Genomic DNA, 17,835 nt, shown 5'->3' with positions numbered 1-17,835 from the left:
ACCGCTACGACGACGGTGGGAATATTGCCAGCCGAATCGCTTGTGTCAGACTCAGTTGACGTTATCGGCTCTAGACTCTACTGTGCTTCCTGGATGTTCTCAGCGTTTCCAGCGCTATGTGTGATGACATGACTTTCCACGTGTCACTCCAGTCCGGCTCTGTGGCTAAATGGTTAGCGTGATGGCCTTTGGTTCATGGGGCCCGGGTTCGATTCCCGGGGATTTTAACCTTAATTGGTTATTCCCACTGCCTCGTGGATTGGGTGTGTGTGTCGTCCTTAAGTAGAAAAATGAAAGGGAAAGAATGAGAAGAATAAAAGAAATATAAGCAATTAAAAGTAATAACAAATAAGAAAGGCCTCTCTCCAACTGGCTCTGTTTGTCTATAATTTGAGGCGTACTTCGGCTGTTGGAGAGGAAGGAAGATTTTTGTGTTGCACTGGTGTAAATTTCTACCTATATTTCCATTCCTGAATGAGACTTTACGATTCGACCATGAGGTATTTTAAACTTCATACTTGTACACTTCGCATGTACAGTATATGGCCATGTTCTTGAGTGGTTGTACTCAATCATTTAATGATAGGAGAGCGAGTGGAATATTTAAGACTATCTGACGTACCCGTGCTTCGCTACGGAATTCTACATTGTATACGAAATTCTAGTGTACACGTTGTGAGTAAGATTGTATTAAATTGCATAGCTCTTAACGTTACCCTAGAAACGCGACGGGGAAGTCACCAAACATCTTTTCTCATATGAAGACTGAGTTAGGGAATTTTCACTGTAATGGTAGACCCGCTTGCATACCATCAGTCACAAACAAGTTGGGGAATTTTCACTATAATTGTAGACACTCACTCTCCACCTGCCTTTTTACATCCTGAGAAAGAGTGGTTTTTCGAACTGAAATGAACATACATTGCAATGACCTCAGTAGGAATGGAGTGATTAAAAGCGATGCTTTCATATGAAATACTCGATCAAATGAAACACCACACATTTTCTCACTTTTAACGAACAGGACTACACTGCCAATCTAACAGTCGAAATTTCCAGAGCTGGAATGACCAACCCGCAGACAGCCGTGATTCGCGAACATTCTTCGTCTTTTTTCGGCGGGGAGAGGGTCGAATAGTGGAGACTTCCAGGGCAAAAAATATGCCCTTTTACTAATCTGTTTCCTAGGAGTATACGATGAATCGGAAAATACCAGTTCACTACACGGGCGGCGGAAAAATCTATCCGACTTGGAGGCAAATTGTTCCTCCAAGCCAGAGGAAAACCCCCTCTTCACTGAAAATTTGGAATAAAATGAATGTAGAATTTAATAAAAGTGAAGAGGAAGAAGCTTTTCTTAAGAAACGGCTCTTTTCAGGGTTGAATTTTGAGTTCTTTAGTGAATAAATTGTGGTGCTATAATTTGGAGTAGGCCTAAATTTTTATTCTAGACCAGGCCATACTACTACTACTAAGTCAGCCTCTGCCTTAAGTATGCACACTGCTCATTCAAAACAGCGCGTCAGAGTAGGGATCGAATAACTGGAATACTATGAAGAACCAGTGTGTTACGTACCAGCTGTATCAGAAAATGTATGAACCAGAGGAATGGCATGCTAAAGAAGAAAGCTTTCTAGCTCTCCGGCTATTTCCCGCCAATTTTCAGTCAGGCTGTTATACTCGGTACGCAGCAGTAATCCCATCTATCGGAGTTGAGAGGCAGCATAAAAGACAGAGAACATCACAACATGGTCAATGCAATGTTATTGTTGATCAATGTTATGCTCTTTCGATATTGTAGGCCTTCATATTTAGTTTTCTTCCGATTCTGAAATACCACTCATCATAGTCGGTACGGTAAAACTGAATAAAACATAAATGATCGGAAATTGTATTCTCTGTAACTTTTGTTATGTAGTACTTTTTGATAGGACCAATAACATAGGCGCCTTCCCGTAAACTACAATTTCATCCAGGGTGAATAAAATTGTCTATAGCTTAGACTGTAGTTTCTTATTCTCCGACTCTACATCCTCATTTTCATTAAATTCTGTTAACCCATTTTCTCGTGGCTCGGCGTCGCTATGGACTTAGTAACAAAAATACAAATTCATGAATATCTGTGTTATCATAATCGGTACGGTAAAAAATTATAAGACATAGATGTTTGGAAATTTGATTCTATATAACTTTGGTTATGTAGTATTTATCGATACGACCACTAATAATATAAATATTTGAGAATTACATTTTAGGCCTTCCCCTAAATTACCATTTCGATCAGCGTGAATAAAATGATTTATAGCCTAGGTTGTAGTGACTCATTCTCCAACTTTGTATACCAGTTTTCAATGAGATAGGACCACTAATGGCGTAAACATTTTAAAATTAAATTTTAGGTCTTTTCCTAAACTACCATTTCACTCAGCATGAATAAAATGATCAATAGCCTAGATTGTAGCGACTTATTTCCCGACTTTTCATACCATTTTTATTAATATAGGACCACCAATAACATAAAAATTTGAAAATTACATTTTAGGCCTTCCCCTAAACTACCATTTCTATCAGCGTGAACAAAATTATTTTATAGCTTAGATTGTAGCGACTTATTCCCCGACTTTGCATACCGATTTTCGTTGAATTATCTTTAGCCGTTTTCTAGTGATGCGTATACAGACAGACAGACAGACAGACAGACAGACAGACAGACAGACAGACAGACAGACAGACAGACAGACAGACAGACAGACAGACAGACAGACAGACAGACAGACAGACAGACAGACAGACAGACAGACAGACATTACGGAAAAGTAAAAAGTGAATTTCCTTGTTACTGTGGACATGACCGATACAGAAATACCATTCTTTTCAAATTACGAGCAATGTACAGACGCAACTCTTATTTTATATATATATAGATGATACCAAAGAATCCATTTGAATAGCATCTAGACTAGTAACTAGACTATTGCATTTCTTCCATTTGAAAAGCTCGCTGTCTTAAAACAATTAATGGTCATCTGTGCCGAAGATTAGGGCAGTAGTACTATTTACCCCAATCAATCTTTATACTTGAGAAAAGGCGTAGTAGTATTCATTTATAGAGCTTCTTGATTCGCTGAAGAGTGAAGTTTCGGATAAGAAGTTAATGGCTTACTATAAATACAGTTAACGGTATCGTTTACGTCAACTTTAAAGTTTAAAAGAACGCAAATAAGGGCGACATGTTAATAGTTTTAAGTGGATGGATATCATTTCAGAACGGAATACAGAAGAGTAAATGATTAGTAGGTCACTAAAATTAAGCAATTTACAACGCAAGCGATGACTTGTGTTTTTGTAGATCTTCTCAAACAGTGGACCATTTACTGTTTGACTGCGCCATGTTTGGAGGGACAAGATTCGAACCTGAGTGTCATTTACACAATTGTAATGTGGAAACTTCAAAGCAATTATACTAACTCTTTAGAAAATCCTGCTGCTACAAACAGTTCCTTAAGTTCATTCACCAAATCTACAAAGATTTAGTTTCCTAATTTCGTGTCAAGGATCAATAGTTAATTAACTGATCAAAACTATAACCGTAATATATTCATGTACAATCTTAGGATATAAAATAAATAAATACATAAATAAATCGTGTCACTAATTTATTACTACATAGTTTCTAATAAGTACAGTACAGATGAATTATTATCAGCTGTAATGTGTCACCTGGCGGAGCAACTCCAGAGCAGCGTACGGATTGTCTGAAGGCACCTGGAAGGAAAACAGAAAGGCGTTCATTATCACGAATAAGACCACGCTTCATTGTAGCGACAATAATGCATTTCAGGCTGAAAGCCTCCTTATATATTCCTGTAAATTTGAGTAGTGATGTGATCACTAATCAAATACCTGCTAGTGCAGTGTTCCTACCTGTGGTTGGGGAAGGGGGGATAGAACATAGACCACGGTATCCATTGCGGTCAGTAACTGTTGTAAGAGGTAAAAGGAAGGTGACTACCTTTGGTAATGGATACCACGGGGTCCCTAAATGACTCTGACATTGCTTTAATTTACTATTACCATGCTTCTGATGTTTATTTTTACAGTCCGACTTCACCTGGTCAATTCTTGTTCTCTTCCAACATAAACGATATTATGTTAGTGAGTCCTTTTAAGATTCTGTAATTTACACGCCCTTCGAGGGCCTTACCTTTCTTTTGCTGAAGTGGTGGTTATCTAATAGTATTGCCATATGAATGGGATGCTACTGGGAAAGTGAAGTGTCAAGGAATAAAGCTTCAACTCCTCTAATTCTCTGAGATCTATTTTCTGGAAATATAGTCACCCATTCAGTCACTCTTTTGTCTAGTCCAATTGCATTCGTTTTTGGCAGTAGTCTCCCATGAACCACCCTATAAAAGTAAAAGAAAACTAGTAGAATTATATAAAGTGTACCGGAAGGTACACCTCAACGCCGCGCATTCAAAATCAGCGCCTTAAGAATCTCCTCTATCGATCAAAAGGTGAAGCTGATTACACAGCAACTTGGAACTTTAATCGGAAGATGTCACCACTGAAACGTTAAGGAATAGTGTTGTTATTAAGTCTCCTAAACTGATTGAATTTCTCTTTGTTTTGTTTGCCATTCATCAAGAAGTTTGGACATTTTTCTACATATGACACTACTAGAAACTATGATCATGCACTCTGGTTCAAAGTGAAAGAACTTAAGAAGAACTTAAATAAGTTTCATATTCCTAGGTTTTCCATAACTGGTCTATGTTCATTTGTTTTTGGGTTGGCAATACTTGCTTTTCTTTCCGCCAGTTTTGAATCTAGCCAATCATGAATTTTTGTAATTAATTTTCAACCAATCCCGCATTTCTTGTTCACTTTGAATCTGCCAATAAAAATTAAGAGGGTGTGTCCTGATTAGTCTTGAAATACCTCGAACCTTCCCTGAGGGTATATAAACTGCGGATTTTTATGTTTCCTTGTCAATTGATCATCGTCTTTATAAGTGTGTGTGTTAAGGCAGGAGGCGGGGCCGCCTCTTTCTTCGGTCAGCAGAACATCTATAAGGTAATGGCCACATAACTTCATTCTTTCTTGCTACCTCCGCAGCTTTATTCGAGGGAAAGGTCCGAATCTTTAATTATGTAACAGTACTTTTCTAAAATGTAACTTTTCTTTTGGCTAATGTAAAAACTTCATAAAATCTTTAACTGTAAATCGGGGATAGAGAGTGAGTTACCCTCTCTAGCTCCCCTTCATCTTGCTTTGAGGTAACTACGTTTTTCAACCTTTCTGTAATATGTTAAAGATATTTCCATGCGAGCCACCTCAGTAGTTTGGGAATAGCCCCTGTTTCATCGCCCGAGGGCCCTGTAGGATTTTATTTTTTTGTCATTATCTCGGAGCGCAGTTTTCGCCTCCATTCAGTTTGTGTTCGGGCCGTTTATTTAACCTGTTCTTTTCCGCAAAGGCCCTGTAGGTTGGGTACTAGATACCCCTGTATAAAATTATTTTCAATTTGTAAGTGGTGCCTTGAGAGGCCAGATATTGTAAATGTTAATGTTGCCTTGAGTAGGCTGGAAGAAACTGAGAGCCTGTAAGCTCTTTTCAAAGTTTTGTAAGAGTGAAGTGTGCCTCTGGAAGGCTAGATATTGTATTTTTGGATCAAGTGCTCTTGGATTAGGGGATTTCTGCCCTTAACTAAACAATACCACCTTTAATTGTAAATTTGTATCTTAGGGGCTTGTAGCCCAGAATTGCCAAGGTCTAAATATTGACATTTCCAAATTTTGAAATTGTCATTGTACCCGATGTTTCATTGTTATGTTCATTCAGTGAATAATTGTTAAGTTTGAAGTTCTAAAAGAAATATAACCTTTTACAATTTTAATTCAATTCTTAATATTGTAGTTAGATCCATTCAACCCCAGCACCTTCTTTCACCTCTTTCTGCTCCATGGGCAACCCCGTAACATAAAGTAAGTACAAATTGGACAGCGAGGATCTAAATGAATAACAATGAGAGGAAGTGTCTGTCTGTCTATCTGTCTGCGTGTGTGTGCGCGATGCCCAGACAAATCTGCAGCACGTACAGATATGAAATTTTGAACATAGTCTGGATATGGGTGCAGTTGATGGAAGGGGGTCCGAATGCATTTCGAAGCCGGATTTTTCTTTTTTCGTTTGTGAGATATGAACGAAAAATCGTCGCAAAATGTGTGTTGGGTTATGACAATCTAACGTGCTGTCACCAAGATTAAATGTATAGATTCACTTTCGCTGTGCAACGCAAGCCAAAGAACCATTTTAAGTCCATGGTGTAGGAAGCCACTTCCGGTCCCAGACACGAAGAACCACATTGAGTCCGTAAAATACGGAATTATTTGTCTCTGTGTATGTGTGCGATGCCCAGGAAAATCTACGGCATGCAGAGATCTGAAATCTTCAACATAGGCGTATTGTTCGATGAATATTTATACATTGAAAGACCTGTTTTCATTAAATGTTTATATTACTTTTAATCGTTTTAATAATTTATGTATTTATTTCCTATTTACCTGATATTCATTTCATTCACTAAAATTTCAGGGAATACGAGGATTTCACTATACCACCAATAAAACGTCAACAGTATTTCCTTTCAACTAACGCAATCTTATGTTTTATTATTTTATATTTCATTCAGAGGAAACATATAAGTGAGGGACATTTCATTTTTCCAACACATCCACTTGGTATTTACGTATTTGTCCTATCCGGCTGATCTCAGTTATTATCTCATTTTCAATTAATGTCCACTTTCTTAACTGTATTAATTTCTTCCTTAATTTCTCCGTATGTATGCGAGTGCCAATCCCAAAACCTGGACATTCTTTCCTCTGAGGAAAAATTCCAAGGTGTTCAAATGTGTAACATTTTGACCCCGAAAATTATAGAAGTATGGAGAAAATTTTAATAACAGTTCAGTTCTTCGTTTCGGTTTAATTGGTGGCTGAACAGTAAGTCGTATCACAAAACAGATATCACAATGGTTGCTCAATTTTGAAAGATCTACAACTTTAGTCTTATGACTTTTACGTTATACAGAGTTACATTTCTGTATTATAATTACATCTATTCAACTATTGTGCATGGCATTAGGAAAAGGGGCCTGTCTTTATAATGAAAACTCCCGATCTCGATTGTGAATATAAGATAAGTGAGCCTGCCGTCATGAAGCGTTGCCTGCCAATATGACCAAAGTCCCCAACGCACAGCTTATGTCGGAAACAACTTCTGGGGTCCTCCCCGTGGTGTTTCTAGCGCTAAGGGACATGCAATTTAATATAATCTTACTCACTGCGTATACAGTTATTTACATAGAAATCCGTATACAAGGTAGAATATCGTAGTGAAGCACGGGTACAATTGCTGGTATGTAGTACAAGCAGAAATAAGTGGGAAATAAAATCTGAAGCAGTGAAATTAGCTAGTAATAAGGGTATTAATGAATATATATCTTAGACTCCAGGATTTAGTTAACCTTTCAAGCGGTAATGATGGAATAAATCGTCATATCCACATGGCTTCCTAAGTGTAGTATTGTGTTTTTATCAGGTTCAAACAGTAAATAATATTTATCAAGCTGTCAAAAATGATTATAGTACGAAGGGCAAGGCGTCTGGCTCGCTGAGGAAAGCAACGGGAACTTACGGTGATATAATTTAATTGGTCAGGTATTTTCATCATGTTTAAAAAACAAAATCTCACTTTCAAGCTATTAAAGTTAAAAATTTTCCAGTGGCAGGGGCAAGGAAAGAGAACCTGTTTCAGCGAGGAAAGCAACGGGAAACCTACAATAACATAAGAGACTCATCTACAGACACATCGCTTTCGGGTGTGTACACACTTATTAGAGTTGCGTCCAAGGAGAATTTATTGGATATATGTAAGTAGATTATATTTCTCAATTTTTGTAACATTTTGTTAGTTGTAATATCTTCAGTATATTGTATTATGCGCAACTACAGTACTTATATACAGTATATTGGTGATTAATGACTAGAGTAAATAATCAATACTCTTCCCCAGACGTTGCTCGTCGCTGATTGTGAGAGAAGAGTATTCATTCATTCGCTGTCGCACTTCCCCGTAAAATGATAACGGCCATTATAAATTCCTTGATTGTCAGTCTCGTGGAATTCTTCCTTTGTTTGGGTAAAGAAGGTTTTCCATGCTTTCCCAATTTCACACCAGGCAGATGCTAGAGCCACGGGCGCTTCTTCTTCGTCTCCTAGTCCTTTCCTATCCCATCGTCACCATAATACCTATCTATCTGTGTCGGTGCGACGTAAAGAAATCCTAAACATTTATAAAAAGATCGTCTCATATCAACTCACGAAGCAACAACCTACTATTCACCGGAATCTATCCGTCACAGAAAAATTCATAAACACGCGCATTTAAACTGAGATTAACATTTTATATTACACTCAAGGCGGCATACAGTAGTATAGTGTAAGCAGAATAGTGATGAGTCACATACCAGAACCTAACCGTCATAGATAAATATTAATCTAAAGAAACCTCTTTCATTTCGATTATGATACGCACTGTAAGCAGACCACTATTTTGTCATTCTCATGGAGCTGAACCGTGTTTTATCGGTGTTACCTAGCATATATCATGACATGTATTGCGTAGCATAAACCATAAATAAATGAAACCATTACTGTGACTCAAGAGTATCGCGGTGCGGATATCCAAGCGGGTAAGAAAGATGGCTGCAAACTCAAGTAGCATCTCTGTCTAACTCCCTCTCTTTCCTTTCAAGTCTGCGTATTTCCTCTCTGATAACACCAACTAATCCTTGTTTCTACGACTAACTACCGATCGTCCAAGAGGTCCGTGAGGTTATGTTTATGCAGGGAATCAAACTGTCGGGACTTGCTGTATCAAGTGAAACAGAAACTATTCATTCTTTTATGGAGCAAGGTTAATCAAATTACTTACCATGTGTCCTGCTCTTGCGATCCAGTAGAAACTCAGGTTCAGGTGGCTCTTGACGTAGCCCTCCAACACTCCGTTAACGGACAGCGGCTCACGAGCAGCATTACGCCAACCTTCTGCTCCAGGCCACTGCAGTCTCTGCACCCATCGGAGTGAACCTGCACAAGAATGGGTATATTAGATAGGAGAACGTGTTATGGAGGGTTATATTTTGTAGAAAAATCAAATGCTTGTTGACACAATCTCCTGTTGTAGATTTCGTTGGTGCTTTGTTTTAGAACTTCTAAACACCGTAGTTAGAATTCCCGTGTAGGCTACACTTCGTAATACAAAAAAGTGTGCTGTGAGTAAGGGTAGCAGGGGTATACGACGTACATATAACACTATAGAATTTACATATTCCGTTCCAAAATACTTTCTTCTAGTCTAAATTTCTGATTCATATATAGCCTCTGTTTGAATATTGTTAAGTACACTAAGATATTAAAAAGTTTTGTCACTATGAAGGATCATAAAATAAAAAAGTTTAAACTATACTAGCATTTCCCACCCATAACAGCACTTTCATTTCTGCAGATACCTCTTTGTCTTCTGTTACTAGTCCTCCAAGATATTAACATTTTTAAGGTGAAAAGCATTTCCTAGCAGACAAATTAGGGCTCCCCATACTAACCATTGACCAGTTTCCTCAATTGTGCTGAAAGTTGAAAGGCTAAAGGACCAGGAGAATTTTCAAATTGTGAGTCTTGAAGTAGCTCTATCAAACTTTAAAAAAAAAAGTAAACTAAAATCACTTCCGGCCTGAATGCATTTCTGGAAAAACTGCCGAGAATCGCCTCTTTTAACTCGTTTTCTTTTTTATTCAAACCCTACCCAACTTACAGTAACATTCACTAGCGGAAATGGAAAATGTTACACCATAAATACCTTGACCGAATCTCATCAAACTGATACCCCAGTATTTCCACGCCTGTGAGATACGCTGATTAGAATTGAATCCTCCTGCAATTAATTGTTAGTACAGGAGAACGTCATTCCTAAAAATGGCGGCTGATGCATGTACTGTACGTTATGGCTGTTGGGTGTGTCTAACGTTACTGTCTCTTTTCAGTAGAGATCGCAACACAGCATACCTAGAGGACGTGCAAGGGCAGCTTATCGCCATCTTTCGGACTTTGTGAAATGTCAAATGATTGGCATGAGGGATATGGGAGAATCATACCGATAGGTTGTGCAGACAGTTGGCTGTAGTGCAATGAATGCAGAACGAGTAGAGACGAGATGGTATCAGGACAACAATGTGGCACGAAGAGCAGGCACGGGACCTTCCAGAAGGACTACATCATGAGAAGATCGTAGGATTCATCGGCTGTCTCTGACGAACAGACGGGTGACAACAGCTTAAAGGGGAGAGGTTACAGGCAGAGTGTCACTACGAACCGTTGGGAACAGATTACTGGAAGCTGGGTTGAGATCTCGGGGTGCCATGTGTTGTTAACCGCTAACAGCAAACCACAGACAACGGAGACTTGCATGGTGTAGCGCCAGAGTCAACTGGAGCATTGAGTGGCATTCTATGTATGGTGTTCAGCGATGAGTCTCGCTTCTGTTTGCGGCAGCCAGATCGATGTGAACATGTCCATGGACGACCTGCTGAACGGTCACAGGAAGCAGTGGTTATCGAGCGCGTACCTCTCCAACTCCTGGAGTCAGGGTGTGGGGAGCCATTGAATATGAGAACAGGACGGATTTGGTACTTGTCGAAGGGCGACTACATGCTCGCCAGAATGTGGCAGGAATGGTAAAGTTTGTCGTCATACCCTTCATGACGAGCGTAAAGAATGGCATATTCCATCAGGATAATGCAAGAGCGTACGCTGCAGTTCACACCAGAAACGCCTTGAGGAATGCAGGGAACCTTGACTGGCCCTGCTTTTTCCCTGATTTGTCACCCATAGATCATGTCTGAGATGTGATGGTAAAACGTATACTGTCATGCCAGCTTCCAGCCAGCCATATTCATTAACTGACAAATCGTGTGTTTCAGGCATGGCAAGAAATTCCTCAAGATGACCTTCCGAGGCTGTTTGCTTCTATGCCAAACCGAATACAAGAGTGTTACGTGACGAACATCTCCACAAAGTTTGATAAATATCAGAGTGGTGCTTCATGGTGTAACACTTTTCATTTCCATTAGTGTATTTACATAATTATTTCCGTAATGTGTTCCTTCATTCAATACCCTCAAGCGTTTTTTATTTTTTGAAAATGTCCACACCGAATGTAGTTACAAGGGCTTAAGTGAAAATCTGCATTGACTCAGATTTCGCTCGTAGTGATACTATTTAAGTTCGTAGTGGTACGAAAAACAAACTGCAAATCCAATCGACCGGATAACGATGATTAAGGAAAGGATTGTAATTTATAGGAATAAATAAAGAATAAATTCTCATACTTTATTATTTATTATATGTTGTTTACCTAAAATTCGTAGCTAGAACTGTTGATTTTTAACTATAGTAGCATATATTTCCCGTTCTACAGATACCGCATTGTCTTCTGTTACTAGTCCTCCAAGATATTCACATTTTTTTGATCCGAAATCCTTATCTCGTCTTATTCTTCGTGTTAATCAAGTTTCTTGATATTATCTGTTGATTTCTAACATTGTAATATCATCTTTGAAGTTTACATCTTGCATTGTCTGACTAAAGATGTTTCAGGGCGCTATGGAATTTCTTATTACTTGTAATGTAACCAGTTTTTATTAAACTGGCTTTAAGATAGTGCATTTTTATATCTACAACAATCAGAACAGAATTACTACATTCAGTTTTTTAAAGCGAATACACAATTCTCCAAATGAGTGTTAGAATTTAGGAGCTTGACAGCATATCAGTGTTCCTCCTCACCTGTATGCACCAATAGGTAGTCCCATATTTCATCATGAATTATAGAAACATGCTTGAGTAAGTGAGTAATGACGTTTTCTCATCCCACGTAGAAATGTGGTCAACTTGCACTGAGGCAAAATGTACCGTAATTTCCCCATAAAACACGCATCTGTTGATAGCTCGACCCCTTAGTTGGACACCCTTAACCTATCACTTTATAAACTCAAGCTTAGTTCACTGCGTATTTACGTCTATCAATGAGGTACTGGAAACTTAATTGTTGCAGTGAAGTGAAAAGTAGTCAATTAACTCGTTAAGTTCTTCAGTATATGGCTGTAAACAACAGATGAAACCAAGAAATGATTATAAGGAGTTAGAGGTTGTTCCAGCAGCGTTTAATATTCCATTTAATACAGCTCATGAGTGTATACGTTACAGTAAGCTTCTAAATTTTGTTCTTATTTGAATGATTTTCTCGTTAGTACCAATTTCTTCTAGATCTTCCCTTATTTCCACTAACGGGCCGTTGCGGTTTTTTAAGGATAGCGCTAGATTGAGAAGTTTTTTGTCAGCCTGTTGTTATCCATTCTGTGTAGGTGCCCGAAGAATTGTAATCGACATTTTCTAATTGTATCTGTGATTTTTTTGTGACCTGAAAAACTTTCCTGTGGTTTAATTTTCATCCAAATTCCATTTTCGTATTTTGACACTTGGATTTTTCTGAGTATTTCCCTTTCTTGTTCTTTGATGCGGTTTTTTTTGTAAGCTGCCTTCAATTACCAGGGTTTCGGATACATAAAATGATTCTGGTTTGATGACCGTGTCGTAGTATCGTAATTTTGCATTTTTTGAAAGAGAAGCGTTGTTGTTTCTGCTTCAAGTGATTTTGTAAGCCCTTTGAATTTTATCTGTTCTTTCTTTCTTTCTTTACTTCCTGATTTATAGCTGCTGTTCGAATAATTTCACCTGTATACTGGAATATTTTTTCGAATATGATAATTCATGGTTGATTGTGGAAGCTGGATTCAGTTTCTTTCATGTACTGGGTCTTTTCAAATGAAATTTGTAGTCCGATTTTGGCCGCTAATTCATGAAGATTTTCTATGGACTGGATTGTTTCTTATCTGTTGTTGGAATGAATTACAAAGTCATTTGCAAAGGCTAAACCATCAAGGTGAACGTTTCATTTATAAAGAATTGTGTCAATATTTATCCCCCTAGCTTCTTTTCTCCATTCATGAATAACTTTTTCCAAAACTATACTCAATAATAGTGGGAATAATCCATCTCGGAAACCGATTCTGATTTCGATCATACAGGCATTTCTCCCAGAATTCTCCTTTATATATTGTGTTATTATTATTATTATTATTATTATTATTATTATTATTATTATTATTATTATTATTATTATTATTATTGTCGTTTAGGCCTACTGAGGACCACGGGGCTCGTTTTGACTCCTTGTATGGAAATTCTGTTTTTCCTTTGCCCAGAAAGCTTTCATCTTCTGGCTGTGTGCTTGTTATTCTTATTATTATTCTTATTCTTATTATTATTATTATTATTATTATTACAGATCTGCTTATACAGTTACAGATTAAAATGCAAATTTATTGCTGTGAGTACCAAGCACCTTCTAGCCCGCACAACCGTTCTGCCAGGAGATTATCAGAAATATTTGGAGTAGGGCCTGTCACAACACCTACAGTTAGAGATGGTCGATAAATCACAACCTGTTACTTTGTCACCGATATATCAGATACGCTGTCACGGAAGTATCTGTGACAAAATATCGTTTAAGTTATGTACTTGGATCACGCTCACAGGGCTGTGTTATCTGCTGTAGCTGAAGTTCTATATCCGTTTTTCATTCACCAGTTACCTACGACGATATTAAAGGTGTTAAATCATACATTTTATCATAGCGTACTTATGAGCACAATAGGGAGAATATAGCAACACTATATGTCAATATGCCTTTGCTGGTAGGACCTAGTGTTTACAGTGCACTATGTCTTCTGGTATGGGCTAGAGCAATTTTGTTAATTTTATTGATCTGTCTCTGTCTTATCCTTGGCTTAGACAATATGAAAGTGACTGAGGTATGAGCGATGCTAGTAATGCGATTCCTTATGCAGCCAGTCCCTGCTATGAATGGTGTGAAAATGTCGCTCATAGGGTCGGTTGGTGCATGCATTTCAGTGGGCTTGGCAGACTGATATGTAATAGTAACCTCTGGCTCGGTGAGGAAAGCAACGGGAAACTACCTCACTCCTCATTTCCCTAGTACGCCTCTTCAGTGATGCCTAGGTCATCTATGGCAGCTGATGGCAGAGCTGTTGAGGATCCAAATAGCCTTAGGGCTGAAGACTGAACATACATACATATGTAAATAGGTAGCTCGTGTTTCATACGTAGGGCGAATCGAACAAATTAGTCCACAGCTGGCAAATGAGGCATGTTTGAATACATAAAATATTCTTCGAGTAGCACTGGTCCGATTTTCAAAATAATCACGGTGCTGAATTTGTAATGTTCGTAGATTTACGGGTATGTGTACAAAATAGTGTGCCACCGTTTAAACAAAGCACGCTCCTTTATATTTTTAAACCTACGTTAGGTACTGTAAATAATTCGTATCCCGGAGACACGACACGGGTAATCACATTCCACTTGTTAATTTATTGCGCGTCATGTTAACAAACTTTTTCCCATGCATTATTAAAACTGTACGGGAAGTACACCTCAACACCGCACATTTAAAAGAAGCGCCTTAAGAAACACTATCTATCGAACAACTCATGAAACTGCTAAGACATAAAGTTGGGACATTGTTCAGAAGATGTCACTGTTGAATAACTGAATAATTTGTTATTTTAAAGTTTCGTAAACTGACTGGATTTCTTGTTTTGTTTTCGTGTACATCAAGAAGTTTGAACTTCTTTTCATAGATGTCTCTACTATAAAAACTCTGGCGCAAGGTGAAATAATTAATGAGTTGAAGAGGTTTTGTATTTATAGGTTTTCTCAACTAAATTAACCTTCATTTATTTTGGTACTTCAAGGTTTGCAACACTTCCTTCTCATGCCGCCGGCTTTTGAATCTGGCCAATTACAAATTTTCTGTAATTATTTTTCAGCCAATCACAGGCTTCTTGCAGCTTTTTGGTGTAACCAATAAAAATGAGAGGGTGTGTCCGGATTTAGTCCAGAACCTTCTCGAACCCTCCCCTCGGGTATATAAGCTGCGGCTTTTCCAAGTTACTTTGTCTTATTGATTGTTCGCTTTAATGAGTGTGTATGTTAAGACAGGAGGCGGCTAATTTCTAACTATGTGACCATCCGTTTCCTAAGAATGAAACTACTTCTTCTCATGTAAAAATCTCATAAAGACTTAAACTGTAAATGGGAGATAGAGAGTGCGTTATCCTTCAATTTATCTTGAGGTGACTACGATTTTGTAACTGTTTCTCTTTCTGTGAGGCATTAATTAACCTTTCTTTCTAGTCACCTCAGTAGCTTGGGATTAGCCTCTGTATCATCGGGCCGCGAGCCCAAGTAGGGTTTTATTCCTGGTTTTGTAGGAGCGCAAGTGTACGCCTCCATACATTTTGCGTTTGGGCCAGTAATGTTAACCTGTTCTTCTTTTTCACGAAGGCCCAGTAGTATGGGTACTAAATACCCCTGTATTAACTAAATTGTAAGAGGTAGGTTGTGCCCAGAGAGGCCAGAGATTATAAGAATTTTGTACAGTTGCCTTGTGTAGGCTGTAAGAAATTGGGAGCCAGTCTCCTTTGCTGAATTCGGAGAGCATGTAAACTCTTTTCTGATTTTAGTGTAATTTTGAATGGTGCCTTTGGAAGGCCGTAAATTGTATCGGTTGGAGCAATGTGCTCTGGAATTTTGTGTCTAATTAAACGCTACTTTGGCGACATTGTAAACTTGTAATTTGGGGCTTGAAGCCCAAAACTGTTAAATTCCCTATTCTGGGGTTTTCTATTCTGGTTTCAAAATTGTCATTGTACCTGATACATTGGTTTCTCTTCACTAAGTGAAGAATGTTGTTAAGTTTGAGATCTGAAAATAAATATAACCTTTACTTCAAGTTTCAAATTAATTGTTGATATTGTAGTTAGACCCATTCAAGCCTAAACCTTCTTTCACCTCTCTGCGTTCCACAGATACACCGGAACAAAAACTTGAAATTCACCGGGCGAGTTGGCCGTGCGGTTAGGGGCGCGCAGCTGTAAGCTCGAATCCGGGAGATAGTTGGTTCGAGGACCACTGTCGGCAGCCCTGAAGATGGTTTTCCGTGGTTTCCCACTTTCACACCAGAAAAAAGCTGGGGATGTACCTTAATTAAGGTCACGGCCGCTTCCTTCCCATTCCTAGGCCTTTCCTGTCCCATCGTCGCCATAAGATCTATCTGTGTTCTCTTAACAAAAAGTTACACAGCAGTTCGCGTCTTCGCCACTCGATGTTATGAAGACTTTGTACAACTGGAAAGGAAATTAGTGAAAGCTATAGGCCTAAGTGTGTTTTTCTAAGAATAAAAAATCAGTTTTCGGCAACAGCAAATAATTACTATCTTCTTACTTATTGCACCTAGATGCATTAACTTTTAAAAAAGCCAAATATCTTATGGACCCATACAAGTCTTAAAATGAACAATCCTACTTTAGGACTCTTTCTGCACAACTGGTCACAGTTTATTTATTCATAACATAATTTTATATTAATTGGGACCAAGCAAGTGGCTACGCGGTTTGCATCACGTAGCTCTCAGTTTACATTTGCGAGATAGCGAGTTCCAACCCCAATGTCGGCATCCTGAAGATGGCTTTTATGTAGGTTTCCTATGTTCACACCAGGCAAATACTGGGGCTTTACCTTAATGACCGCCACGATTGCTACCGTCCTTGTTCCAGTCCTCTCCTATCCCACGGTCGCCATAAGACCTGTCTGTGATGCAAAAAAAATAAAATAAAAATAAAAATAAAACAGCCTGTTTACAGTCATTCGACCGGGTCAGGGATGAAACGAATAAAGCTCTCATCTAGCGGCGACGATATAAATTGTGCCGACTGCCGAAGCCTGTCGCACTCCTCTGAGGCAATGACAGATGAAATAAAATAATATTGGAGAATGTTGCTGGAATGAATTATGGCAACGAAAACCGGAGTACCCGGAGAAAAAGCTGTCTAGCCTCCGCTTTGTCCAGCACAAATCTGACATGGAGTGACCGGGATTTGAACCACGGAACCCAGCGGTTAGAGGTCGGCGCGCTGCCGCCTGAGGCACGGAGTTTCTATGATGTAAACAAAAATAATAAAAGAAACTAGAAAACCCGTGCTGCTCTGTGGCATTCGTTATAAATAGCTCAGATAACTCGTCCTGATAAGCCGGTCGCAGTCATATTGTTTTGTCAGCCCTTTTCAATGGTTTTATGTACATTTAATAAGAAGCGCGGTATGGTATGCCGCAGATCCTGGTCAGAATTCATCCATTCTGACGTCATCATGACGTCTGTTTGGTAAAAATCTACCCATACATTCCCTTTTTTTTTTATCCTGCAGGTCTTGATGTAAAGCTTGGTATTGTGTCGTAGAAGGCAAAGGTATTTTTAATCGCAGTTCTTCTATGTAGAACAATTGCCTTGTGAGCTCAAAGGTTAGTCTCGAAGGAGCATTTTTTACCAGGTGGAGAATTTTTTAAAGATACATGGCCTTCGCTCTTTCTGGTGTAGCTAGGTTATCTTTCGATAGGTTTTCTCAGATAATGTCTAAGGCGTGTGTCATGATGGGGTCTGTTCGTTCGTAGACAATTTTCTCTTAGCAGCATGCAAGTTATTAGAAACGCACTGCTATCTGTTGGATATATCTGGAAGCTGGGAAAGTTTAGAGAATCAAAAAGTATCTAGCAGGGAATAGTATTCGTCCGT

The 17,835-nt window shown here is 38.7% G+C and overlaps 1 protein-coding gene across 1 annotated transcript in view; it reads right to left on the bottom strand.

Annotated features, from left to right (window-relative positions):
* Nucleotides 1–3,647: 3,647 nt before the first annotated feature.
* Nucleotides 3,648–17,835, bottom strand: part of LOC136874437 (retinoid-inducible serine carboxypeptidase-like) — a 130,312-nt gene continuing 116,124 nt past the window's right edge. Inside the window, exons 9-10 of the mRNA XM_068227802.1 lie at nucleotides 9,001–9,155; nucleotides 3,648–3,765 (exon numbers count right to left, since the gene is read on the bottom strand). Coding sequence (XP_068083903.1) covers nucleotides 3,703–3,765; nucleotides 9,001–9,155 — 218 coding nt within the window. The 3' untranslated portion in view covers nucleotides 3,648–3,702. The remainder of the gene's footprint in view (nucleotides 3,766–9,000; nucleotides 9,156–17,835) is intronic.

Source organism: Anabrus simplex, chromosome 5 (assembly GCF_040414725.1).
Source record: "Anabrus simplex isolate iqAnaSimp1 chromosome 5, ASM4041472v1, whole genome shotgun sequence".
Taxonomy (NCBI): Eukaryota; Metazoa; Arthropoda; class Insecta; order Orthoptera; family Tettigoniidae; genus Anabrus; species Anabrus simplex.
The sequence above is the reverse complement of the archived record's forward strand: the minus strand, read 5'-3'. Positions and strand labels throughout refer to the sequence as shown.